This window comes from Ischnura elegans, chromosome 4 (assembly GCF_921293095.1).
Source record: "Ischnura elegans chromosome 4, ioIscEleg1.1, whole genome shotgun sequence".
NCBI lineage: Eukaryota > Metazoa > Arthropoda > Insecta > Odonata > Coenagrionidae > Ischnura > Ischnura elegans.
The window spans coordinates 2,789,165-2,801,928 of record NC_060249.1 but is presented as its reverse complement, the minus strand read 5'-3'; the positions used below and the strand labels follow the sequence as shown (position 1 = coordinate 2,801,928).

At 39.2% G+C, this 12,764-nt stretch overlaps 1 protein-coding gene and 1 long non-coding RNA gene across 3 annotated transcripts; one reads left to right on the top strand and one right to left on the bottom strand.

Moving 5' to 3' along the window:
• Positions 1-224: 224 nt before the first annotated feature.
• Positions 225-5,727, top strand: LOC124156994 (myb/SANT-like DNA-binding domain-containing protein 3). Of its 2 annotated transcripts, XM_046531445.1 has the most exons (6): positions 225-551; positions 2,484-2,683; positions 2,759-2,941; positions 3,051-3,159; positions 4,064-4,184; positions 5,120-5,727. In XM_046531445.1, exons 1-6 carry the CDS (start codon positions 539-541, stop codon positions 5,139-5,141), a joined length of 648 nt encoding a protein of 215 aa, XP_046387401.1. In that variant the 5' UTR covers positions 225-538; the 3' UTR covers positions 5,142-5,727. The 2 variants fall into 2 exon arrangements, with proteins under 2 accessions (XP_046387401.1, XP_046387400.1); XM_046531444.1 differs by lacking the exon at positions 5,120-5,727 and having other exon boundaries at positions 235-551; positions 4,064-4,242.
• Positions 4,822-12,412, bottom strand: LOC124156995. The gene is made up of 2 exons (XR_006864503.1): positions 12,050-12,412; positions 4,822-5,075 (listed from the first exon to the last, which is right to left on the bottom strand). It is a non-coding gene; the product is annotated as an uncharacterized LOC124156995 (long non-coding RNA).
• Between the last annotated feature and the right edge of the window lie 352 nt (positions 12,413-12,764).

Here is a 12,764-nt window from a genome sequence, read left to right as displayed (position 1 = left end):
TGTCCGTCTGCAGTTTTTTTAAAGTAATACCCTGTCGTTTTGAGCAAATTACGGGAATGAAGGAAAATTTTGAACGAGTTTGTTCTTTCATTCTCGTGAGAGCATAGTAGATTGTTAAGTTCGTGTATCGTAAGAACTAAACTACAGGTAGTCGCGAAATTTATCATTTTTTCCAACAACATATGGTTTACTTACTCAACTGTTTAACCAAATTGCCACATTGTCACACACACGGCCTTCCCCCGCGAGTCTCATCGGCCGGAACGGGTTCATCGTCTTCTCCTTCCCCCAACCCCTTCTCTCGGGCGGGAGGAGGAAGCGGGGAGAGGAGGGGTTCAGGGTCTCATCGGATTGGCGGCATCGGAATCCATTCGAGTCGATAGTAAACCAATCCTACGCCCATGCTCCGTGTGCTGCGATCGGAGAGCCTCCCGCATTTGGCATGACGTCATCCCATACGAGAAAAGACACAGTCCAGGGGTCACAAGAGACAAGTGAGCATCGCTAAACAACCTACCGCCAGGTTTAATACTTCACAATGGAGGGAAAAGGTATGTACATGTATATATGAGTTAAAAGACACACTGTCACAAAATTGACGTTTTAGCGGGTAAAATTATTTTAGAATAGTCCGTTTGTATTTTTGTACGTAAGTAATCTACTGCCGTTTAGTGTAAATGAAGGTCATTTTCAATCGATTATGTTCGCTAATTCTCGTGAGTACATGGTTGACTGTTAAGGTCATAACATAAGAATAAAAATAGCTATATCTAGTCGCGAAACGCACCCTATCTTTGCAACAACAGGTAGTCCTCAGAATTATTCACTCAATGATTTACTCAAAAGTTCATTTTTTCATTGTTTATCTCATTTGAATGTTGTCCTTCTTCTCTAATGTTATGATCTTCATAATATGCCGTTTACATGAAACGTAGAAGTAGAACATTTCCCGTAGAAGTGTAAGGACGTTGGAAGTAAATACTTTGATAAAATGGATAGGTTGATTCATGGATAGATTATTATCAATGGCTCCACTTATATTAGTTTAATTAACGGAAATAGTGTGGTTTGATTTTTATCTGTTGCGCACGTACTCGGTTATTTTTATAACAGAATTTAATTGTTACATACTTTTAATATAAAATTTCCCAGCCCCAACATAACTTAAGACGACATATTTGGACTTTTAAACACCACTTTACATCGGTGGCGAATATAACTAGGAATACGCTTTGGGGGGGGGGGGGTGAGACGGAGGAAGGAGGGGGGGGGGGGAGATGGCCTGGGGCGGGAAATGTTTTGAAAAATGACATGCCTGAATATACATTTTACATCATTTTTGCACTAAAAATTTAAATTTAAGCAGATACAGTTATTATATTTCAAAACTAGGCAATATTTTTAAATAACTTTCTTATTTCTTTGATAATTTGGGGGGGATCTATCCCCTCATCCCCCCCATAGTTACGCCACTGCTTTACATAATGCAGTAAAATTTCACCTCCTTCGAGTAACTCCAACCTATGTAATTCATATGTTTTAATTTATGGTTGAAAATTGTCATTTGAAATCAAACGCTTTCTTGCTCAGTGGTAGAGATCTCACAGGTTAAAATATTTTAACAAGATTTTACTTGGTAATAAATTTTACGGTTATTGCATTTATGTCGAAATAATTACGTCAATAACCATAAATAACAGGTCATATGTCTGCAGGTACACATAGGGAGATATCTTTTGGGAAATTTCTAGATTAAAAAAACTGATCAGTAAATCTAGCCAAATGTTTTTTAATATCATTATTGAAATATATTGTGGAGAAAAATTGTACCACGAAATTTTAACCCTTATAGATAGCCGAAGCCAGTCGGAACCAAAATTACATCGTGACACAATAATCTTCCACCCTGTAGGTATGCCAAGTGCAGTGGGGTTGCCAGGAGTTTTGATCGGGGTCAGCGGCGTAGCCAGCGGGGGGGCCCGAGGGGTCCGAACCCCACCCCCGAAATATAAAAACACAATTATTTTCTTTCATAAAAAAAACAAAATGTTGAAAAATCATGAAAAATCATTCTAAAGATTTTTCTTTAACAAATGATGTTTTTTCGATCAAGAAAAGTGGTTAAATAAGTTTCAAACCCATTACTTAGTATCCTGTTTAAAAGAAAATTTCTCCCCCCGGTTTTAGACCCCCTCCCCCCCCGAACGAAATTCCTGGCTACGCCACTGTTCACGGTGGGATACAAAACAAAGGGGGGGGGATTTTTTTAAAAAGAGGGTACTTATTAGAGGGTTGTAAATTGTGAACTTATTTTAGCACCTTTCATTTGAATATTTAAAAATATTTCATTAAACCTTTCAAAATATTTTGTAAATTCATGATTTTTCAATATTTTCTGAAGCTATGTTTGTGGAACTCCATCTGGCTATGCCACAGGTAAAGTGTCTTACTGCATGAGGTAATCGTGAGTTTTTTTTAAATAGGGCTGAAATGTGCGACCAGGGTGTCCCGCCAGCAGAGGGAAGTGATGATCAAATTCATGTGCGCGCACCGTGATCTTGCTCACAATAAGTTGGTGGGCCCCACTGGTGGCCAGAGGAAGGAGAAGCTGTGGCGCGAATTGAGCCAGGAGCTCAACTCCTGTCCCAGTGGGGCCACGAAAGATGTGGGGAAGTGGACTAAGGTAATGACATGCTTCTCCATTATTTCCTCAATTAGTTACTCCTGTACTTTGATGATAATGTGAATGTGATAATAGTGCTGGCAGGACTGGAAGTGTGATGTGAAGCAGAAGGCTGCAAAACTGCGTCGCCATTCCCTCGGCAGTGGTGGTGGACCCCCATTGCCTCTGACGCCACTCTCCAACTTGGAGAAGAGACTCCTTGGTCTCTTGGGAGAGGTGGCAGTCATAGGAGCAGAGGGAGAAGTTGACCCTATTGAGGTAAGTACACACTCAAATTTCTCACAAATAAGCACATATGATTACTTTGGGAATTTATTGTTAGACAGGGGTTGCACAGCATATTTAGCCCTGTATTCTTTAATTTTAGTTGCAACTGGAAAATGAGGAGGTGAGCCTTAGCGATGGTAGCTCCAGTTTTGATGAGGACACATCCGACTTTCCTCCACCGCCACGCAAGAGAAAGTGCCTCGAAAAAGGTCAATTATTAAATTCAATCCATAAATTATTACAGAGAAATAGCATTTAGAACAACAATGATAAGAGGATTCAAGTTTTTTTCACAAGAATTTATTAAGTTCTTCATGTCCATGTTAATTGCCATGGACATTGCTTTGCCTTCATTTTCATTGGAAGTGGAGGAGATATTGCAAGTGACCTTCATTTTCATTTCTCAGCTACATCAAAGAGCAGAAATACATTAAGGAAACTGAATTAAAAATATAATTTTGTCAATTCTGTTTAGTGTATACTTATGAGCCATTACCAGTACCCAGACTGACATGTGGAGAATTCACAATGTTCACATCCCTAATTAATATCATCCATAGGACATATTGATAAAGATGATTATTAAAGAGAAATATGAAGTTTGTGTGGTACATAGTTGCACAGATTTTCAACGAGCAAATGGAATTATTAAATAGTTTCTGCCTGCAATTATACCTGCATTGTGCATATGTAGCGAGCCCCAATAGCAGGAGTGCTTGTTATGGGGAGTGATTCCACACTACGCATGAACTATGCAAAAGTTTCGATAATTGCAGAAACATACATCCAACTTCTTCTTTTCCCTTTGGTATGTAGGTATATTACCACATACCCTTCAAGTACTTCAGTAAAACATAAAATATTTTCAGGATAGGCTTCTCAAATGTGCATTATAAAAGGTTCTGCACTCCTTTCCTGATATTATCTTTTTGGTTGTAATTTTCTGGTTGTAATGCAATAAAGGCAGTGGAATACTGTACTTTATTAAAGATTCATTGTCTCTACGATATACAATTTTTGGTTTTCACGGTTGAACAAAAGGCTATGTATTATGAAATTTGAAAGCCTATACTTTATGATATTGAACTTTTAACATTGACTTTCACTCCTTAGGTGATGGCTCTTCACTGGAGGAGCGAAACACTGTGGCCTCGGAGAAGTTGGCTGAGGCAGCTGCCAGCATAGCGATGGAATTATCTGACATGTCCCAGATAATGAGAGAGATTTTAAAAGAGTATGTTTGGGGTATTTTAAGGTAGATTCAGTGGCAGATGTCACAAGACCAATTAGCCCCCTGTCTAGGGTGGCCTCTGTTATCTGTTTAAAGTAGGTCTAGGCTAGGCTAGTCCTAGAGTAGTCACCTGACTAATTCGTCTCCCCCTCACTGCCCTGACGACATCTCCAACTTGCCCCAGTGCTTCAACAGTGTCTCGAGTCATCCCAGGAGAACTGGTCCCTCAAGATTGACCCTGAGGCACATGTTGCAAAGCACACAGCACGCATTCATAATTTTGCAAATTTTTTGGGGCATATTCAAGCAATCATGCCTTATTTAGCCACCTAAAATGCCCTTTCAAAGCCACAATAAATCTTTCCACCTCACGTCGTTCCCACGCATAGAGGTGATTGTATCTCGCTTCAGAACTTCCTTCTTCAGCATGGAGGATGGGAGTCATTAGCCATGGCTCATTAGGGCATCCAGAATCACCTGCTTAGATATTTACTTCCTGGTTATTTTAAAGCATTCTCCATTTCTTAGCCTCTCAAAGAAATTTCACTTTGCATAATTAAAAGGCAGCATTCTTCACCTCCCCTCCTTTGCAGGACTTCCAGAACACCAGAATAAGCCCAAGAAAATGAGTCGTGAGAGCTACCTGGACATTTGGCTAGTATATTTAATATTTTGAGTTCAGAGTCACACACATAAAAATGCACACAATAAGAATCATAATGCATTGAGAAAAGTTACTTTACCCAGGTGAACTTCATCTTAAAACTTACAACTTCAGTATTAATGGAGTGAAATGATTTTCAATTTACGTAGAGTTGTTCATTCTCTGATGGTACTCTAATAGTACCATCTGCAAATCCAACGACTCCTGCAATTTGTGAAGACTGGTAGTGCCTAGAATAAAGAGAATTTTAATTCTTTCCTTTGTTTCTTTGCAGGTTAAGGAAGTTCAGAAGATAGATTAATAAAGTTTATCCTTTTTAAATGATTTATTTTGTTGATACTTATCTTCCCTTTATTTAGGCATTATACTTTTCAAAATTAGGCTTTTTTAATACTTTCCATTATTATTATTATTATGAGATAGAAGCCATTATGTTATAAATTTAAGCAATTTTTTTGAAAAAGAGGTTTTTTATTTCATTATCATGATACAGAAGCCAATACATTAGCTATGAAAGTATTTTTTTCAATAAGAAATTGTTTTATTATTATTTTCTATATGATAATGATGAGGTAGAGGCCATCATCATTTTTACTTAAGTATAATTTTTTTATGTTGAAACAGAGTCTTTGGCTATTTTTGTGACATACGTATTATGATAATGTGGAGACCATTGCCTTATTTATTCAAATATTATTTTTGCAGAGGCTTTTCAGTTATTTACAATTATGATTATGATGTATAAGCCTTTTTCTCATTTCCAATTTATTTATTACAATTTCCCACCCCAAGTATCATTTCATGTTATGCAGGGGCGGATCCAGGATTTTTTTCTGGGAGGGGCACAAGCAAGGCCGTATCCAGGATTTTGTTCTGGGTGGGGCACAAGGATACCTCGTAATACAAAACGAACGCAATGATAATGGGACCGTATTAAAAATCTTGTGTATTTTTGAGGGTCTGGGGGGGGGGGGGGTCCAAGGTCTCGATTGAGTTAGGTACATATTAAAAATACCTCATTGGGAACATGATTCCAACCTTTTAAAAACACCGGCGAGATGTAAGAGTTTCCGTGAATTCGTTTAAGAATTAATGCAGGAATATAACTGAACGAGGGGAAGCAAAATCGCTGAGGCTCATACACTACAATAGGAGACTGTACGTTGGCCACTAAATTTACTGTCGACCAACGCGCATGCAAATGTCTCCCGTGTCTCCCCCTGGATCCGCCTATGATGTTATGCATTAATTTTTGTTTATTTCATGCTGAGGGATTCCAACTATAATTTTAAAGAAGGAGTTACTTTACCAGAAAAAAATTCATGCACAATGATCTTTTGAGAATAGTGAAGTTAACTATTATCTAGGAAGAACTACTGAGGAAGAGGTCTTGCATGATTTACATAGAACAAATAATGATTCATGTAATGCATGATTCATTTCACATGAAGAGAATAGTCAACAGAAAGAAGGAATGCAGAATTCAGCCTCATTAATCTGATGACTCTATGATTAACAGGCTGTGTGCACACCACATTGTCAAAACTCTGTTATGTGACGTGACGGTTATTATTTTAAATCCATTGTCCGTGGGGAGCATCTCACTTGCAATGGTTTTACCACATGTGACTGCTGTTATTTTGTGTGAATTATTTGTCTGTGTAGGTGGTAAATTATTTTCGTGCTTTGCAAGTGCAAATTTGATGGTTAAGCTTTCCAATGATCTAATGATTATAGCACTATTTAAGGGAATTGAAACCTAATGGATATGAATATGTATTTTGAAATATACCTGTCCAATGGGTGTGAAATTAACTATGTAATTGTAAAAATTAAAATTTGTATTTCTCAATGTATTGCTTCCTCTCCAACTACATATCAGGGAATGCAATCCACTTCGTTAAAACTTGAGCCATTTTCAGGTGATTTGTACCTTCCTCTATAGCCAGATTAACACAGGCCAGGCTGAGGCTTTTTTAGGGCACTGCTCCCCATGGGCTTTTGAGCGTAGAAATGCAATACAAAAAGGATGTAAGTTCCCAAGGAATTTATACAATTGTTAATATCATGCACAATAGATATAAATACTTCAATATTCTAGTAGTGTGAATTTAAATTCAAACTCAGAAATGATTTATCATCTTACTTAGTACCTGAATAATTTCCTCAATAACTTGCAATTTAAAAAACATTGCATTAAGGAAATAAGGTATAGCACATAAATGTATCAATATATGGACGCAATTTAAATGGATCTACAAATAATAAAAAACAGAGAAAAAGTAGATGTCTTCATTCAGCACAAATTTATAGTCGATCTGTCAGATATATTGAAGTAAGTGAGGCTATCTCTGATGTCATCGATACTATTTATAATTCATAAAGGTATTATATGCAAATTCAATGCTAGAAGCAATATTAATAGTTTTTTTCAACAGTGTCATAGTGCTTTCAATCGAAGATTTCCATTTCATAAATTTCGACAACCGCACACCTTTATTTCAATTCCCAACACTGTAAAAAGCTGTCCTCTGGTGAGAAATTTTCTCAATGTTTAATTTCCTCCATCAAATATATTGTCAGGTATAATTTATTAAGGTGATATAAGCGTTGAAACACCTCATTGGTGACACTCAAGGGGTCCTTAACAGCCTCAAACTTTGCCTTCTCAACAACATCCGCTGCCTCCTTCTTAGGTTTCTTCAAGGTGACCAAGCTCGTAATAGTTTCGTATTACTACCAAATTTATGAAGTCCATAATTGCGTGAGGTGATATTGGCGATTTTTGGACCCCCCTTTGTGAGATATTGAGAGATTTGGCCCCACCTCCTCCACCCTTCCCTCTGATCTCAGGTGAGTTTGTTCAAAATGCATATTTACACTTTAAATGCATTAATCTACGCTTCATTGCAGACACTACGGACAAGTGATGCTGACATGCTCACGAAGCCATTTCACAAATGTGGAGCCACCTTTTGGCTGGCCAGTAGCTAAGCAATTGAAGAGCTATTGTGCTACTTCATAGTGTTCACACAGCTGCGATAAATTTTATTGTGTAGAATTTAGTCATATTCTAATAGAGAAACATGTTCTGCACAATTCAGCCCAGTTTTCTCGCTTTTTTGCAGTGTTTCTTGCGGAAAAAATATTACGTGATACTAGGCAGGACCCCTCCTCTTCCCCGCGTGAAATTGTGCGAGAACCCCTTCCCCCCCCTTCTCTTAATCAGTGGATGCCCGCAATCATTTTGGACCTGATAAGAATGTAGAGTGAAAGTATCTCAAGATAATCTGTATGCATTCATTCATTTACAGCACTAAGTACAGATGAGACTGCATAAGATACATAAACAGATAATATAGATTAGACAAAACTATGGAACTCGCAAAAGATACATCACTTCCACCTACATACATATAAGCCCCATGATTCCTCCGGACCCCTCCCCCCCACTCATCACATTCCTCACTTTAGTAGTTGTACCTTCAGAGTCGCAAGAGCGTTCCACCTCATGCTCTATCTCTGGCACACAGAAGTGGCTACATAGTATTCGGCAGAAGACGATCACGGTTGATTTACCCCACATGGCTTAGGAAAGTGAACCCTGCCTCAGTGGCTTGTGGGTGACCTTAAATGAGGTTCTGGTCACTGGTGAAAAGATTAGTGTCCCGGATGCTGAGATGGAGATTGGATTGGGAAACAAGGCACCAGAGGCTGTATGGAGGGCTCTCTGGCAGATGACGAAGGTGGTGCAACATATGATGAATGATCTCGTCTGCCAGGGGCGCAGCTAGGAATTAAGGCTGGGGGGGGGGGGGGGGGGGTTTAGTGCAATTAATACTGGGGTGTGTGGGGGTATGGAATACCCACCAGAGTAAGCGGTAGCTGGGAGATTAATAAATTGCGGAATTTTAAGATAAATGGTTCAAAATGGTGAGTTTTACGGCTTTCTAAGGAATATCTTATTAATCCTCACACTATTCTATTAGTAATATCAATCCACTTAGGTAAAATGGATTAAACTTAAACATTTCTCTGTGCTCTGGGGAGGGGGGGGGGGTTTCCCCAAACCCCCCCCTCGCTGCGCCACTGTCGTCTGCGATGTGAATAGTTTAATACTTGCCACAACTCTTTGGATATACTGGCAGGTAAAGAAGGAAAATGAAATAAACGAAGAAAACTTTCCGATAATAGGCAGTTTTTATAGGTTATTATTAAGAGACATTTCCCTGAGCTCTGTACCTCATGCATGCATTGGTAACCTCAGACGATGTAAAACTCCTATCTACTCGTATAGTAACTAGGTCTCTGTGACGTCACGTGGAGTGGCATAGTATGGGCGCCAATCTGGCCTTTTTCAAATGAGGATAAAATTGACTATTGCCATTCGTCTAAACTGGGATGTCTAAAACCAAATAATTTGTATATTATGAATACACAAATGGTGGGTAACGAATCGCAATCAATGCCTTTCGTTCTCTTTGATGAAGGAATCTACCCTATTGCATGCAAACTATTCTCACGTTCATGATAATCTCATTATTCGCCCAAAACCGGAATCGGAATGGATCGGTGCGGCGACCAAAAAAATTCGCATTTTTTCTGGATGCCGCACCGATTCAACACTACAGCTGTTTGAATTATAACTACACAAAGGAAAGATGCACGATTCATAAAAAAGATTGGTACGGGTGAACAGAATGTTACACAGTTGTTAAACGAATTAGACTGGGGTCGCGACAGGCTCTGAGGCTACACGATGGGCTCGAAGCGGTAAAATTGAGATTAGATACATCTTTAAGATCGACACGGAGAATAACATTTTAGAACCCCACTATATTTCCACTTCAGACAGAAACGATAAATTGAGAAGATATTTTGCCGAATGGAGAGATATGAAAATTCGTTATCCCCCGAAAACAATAAGGGACCTTAATAAATGCTAGACATTATTTTTTTCAAGCAATTGATTGAATGAATTGATGTTTTAATTGTTGGCGGCTGCTGCCCTAACACCCCCTGCCACGCGTCAATTGAGGCGGCTTGCATTGCTACGGGTAGAATGAAGATGTTATTAGGGATGCAGAATGTAGCGATGGAAGAAGTAAGAAACACATCATTAGTAGAATAGACGAGACGAATAGAGCATTCCACCAAAAGAAATATCTACATATACAACGGGAAATTTAAGTATAGAAGTAGGCAAGGAAAAAAACTATCAGAGCTCGACACAAGTGAGGCATGGATAATGACAGCAGCGGAGAAATAAAGGCATTCGGAATGCGGATTTTTATCTTAATCTTTTTTCCGGGGGCGTGGCCAGGACGATATGTTGGGGGGCGGGAGGGGAGGACAACCCTGGGAATCAGGGACGTGGAACCCCCATGGGACTTAAAATGGCACATTTTCTGGGTCGTCGGGGAGCTGTTTCGCTAAAAAAACTTGTTTTATCGGTTAATATTTTTCCCCTAGAATTGATAAGTTTTTAAGTACCTGCTGTCCCCCCCTGGCCACGCCACTGTTCTTTTTTAGGGGGCCGATCCTCCTGCCTCCTCCTTTGCTTCTCACTCACGTCAAAGAATAAACCAAATGAAAAATAAATCTAGGAAAACCCGACGTCAGCATTAACCTGCTCATAGGTCAGATTGCGCAATGACGTGCCCCATGAAAAACGCCTATTAAGGCAATCTGACGTAAGTACAAAAATGGGCGTACCCAGAATGAAAACTAGGAAGGGGGCTAAACTAGCCGTGGTCGATCAAGTTGTAACTTTATAGCACAGAAGAGATTAATGAAACCAAAATTTTAAGGAAATTATGACAGCAATTTATTAGTTTTTTAATAATTATTTACTTGAAATAATAATTATTTTTATTTTAGTTCCATATCTTATACTGATATCATTTTCCTTCAACATGAAAACTTTTTCGTAACTTTTGTGTTGAACTAAATTTATTTTCGCTTCTAGTGGGGGCAGTTGCAGTCCCCCCCTAGAAGGCATGCGAGATGGCAAAATAGCCCCTTACCAAGCTCGAGCTCGTACTCTCGCAATTTCAACAATTTTTTCCGGTGCTAACTTGCATAGGCGGATTTAAGGGGGGCACTTGCCCCACCCCAAACGCTTAAAAAATAGACAATTTTTAATACAATTATCATTAGCTTCGTTTTGTTTTGAGTATTACGGAGCCTCGATCATTTACTTTCAAATGAAAATAAAGAGAATATAGTTGAATCTATTTTTAATCTCAAGCATAAGATGATCGTTTGCCTGTCTCCCCCCCACCCCCCCGGGAAAAAATCTTGGATCCGCCCTTGCAAACTCGCGCAAGGACGTGCCCCGTGAAATAAAGGCGCCAACAAGGCCACGGAGTAACGTCCCATCCGACGGCCGAAGCGTTGGACTCAACATCGCCGGGATTTGTAACGGGACTGACTTGCAGACAGTGGCGGATACATATGGGCGGGTGCGCCCCCCCTAGTGGGGCCGCCCGTATTGCCAAACATTGCAGAACCACAATCGTAAATGTTTTATATCATAAGGTGGCATTGTCTTAATATCATTTATGGCATTGTTTTGTATACGTGTGCGATCACTTTCATTAAAACTTTCTTAAACTTTGGATGTGACTTGAATATTTTTATTACGATAGAAGTAAAATTAACAACTCAAGATATTTACGCCCCCCCCCCCCCCCCCCGGCCTCGAGTTTTTTTCTGTATCCGCAACTGTCCCCAGGGTGGGAAGCCGAAACTTTAACAATCACATCAACCCGATCCCCTTATAAATGAGAAAGTTTTCTATTTACAACGGCCAACATATGATTTATGCAAAAACAATGCGCAATTTCCGCCGACTTACATGTCAGTTCCTCAGTGTCAAAGAAAACGGACCTTTCCGTTTAACTGAAAACCGTTGAGCCCAACGAGTAAAAGCAACTACAAATATTTGCTAACTGGCAATTATCAACCATTGTAAAAGCATCCTGAATTTAAGGATTTATACGACATATTTCACCGGAAATCATTACAACTTAAATTTCAATTTAAAAATACGCAAAGTGTACTTATCGCACAAAACAAAAATACAATTAAACCCTGCCAAGACATTCTAAGACCGTGGCCAAGACATGTTCAGTGACACACATGAGAATGTACAAATTAGTTCCCACAATGAAATGAGAATAGGATAAAGAGGTATACTCACAAATGAATAAGTCCATCTCTACCCCTGAGGCTCAATGCACAGACAGATTACACACCTGTAGAACTTGGAGCTTCGTGAATCTGTTTTCCCATTCGTACAATGAAGCACCACGATACTGTTTCCACCATCAACCATAACTTACTCCGACAACACGCTAGCAAGTTCGCCCGGTGAAACAACAACAAAGACACTTCATGGGATACATTTCTCACTTATCTTACAGAACATCTTGCTCACCTAATTCAAGCTCTTTTCAAACTCGTCGCCGACGTTGACTTCGCAACGTGACCGCCTGCGCTTCGCAGCCTTCTCTTATTTCAAAGATTTCGGGCAAAGGCGCGATTTGCGATATGCGTAAAAGATAACCTAATATTTGCTAGTTAAATACAGTTACAGTGAAATAAATGATTGTCTGGTTGCCAATAATGGTGACATTTCATTAAGAGAGTAAAATATTTAAGTGCCTCCTTGATGTAGTATTTACTCTTTATACTAACCACATACACTAACTTCACATAAAAACACAATTCTGCGAAACTGTAAGTAAAACTTTACAGTGCAAATGCTGAAAAAGACAATGTAAATGTAGTGCATTTTTAGCCTCAATTGTCAGTTAATGGCAGCTGCAGATAGAGACAGTAGAATTAAAGTTAACGGGCAGTACCTAGTTAATGACTTGATTCTTTTAAGATCCCGTGGTATCCACAGAATTCGC

Bases quoted from the DNA above. Each gene is read 5' to 3' on its own strand.
- LOC124156994 (XM_046531444.1), top strand. The intron at 2,684-2,758 runs GTAATGACATGC...ATGTGATAATAG, and splicing joins ATGTGGGGAAGTGGACTAAG to TGCTGGCAGGACTGGAAGTG. The intron at 3,160-4,063 runs GTCAATTATTAA...TTCACTCCTTAG, and splicing joins GAGAAAGTGCCTCGAAAAAG to GTGATGGCTCTTCACTGGAG.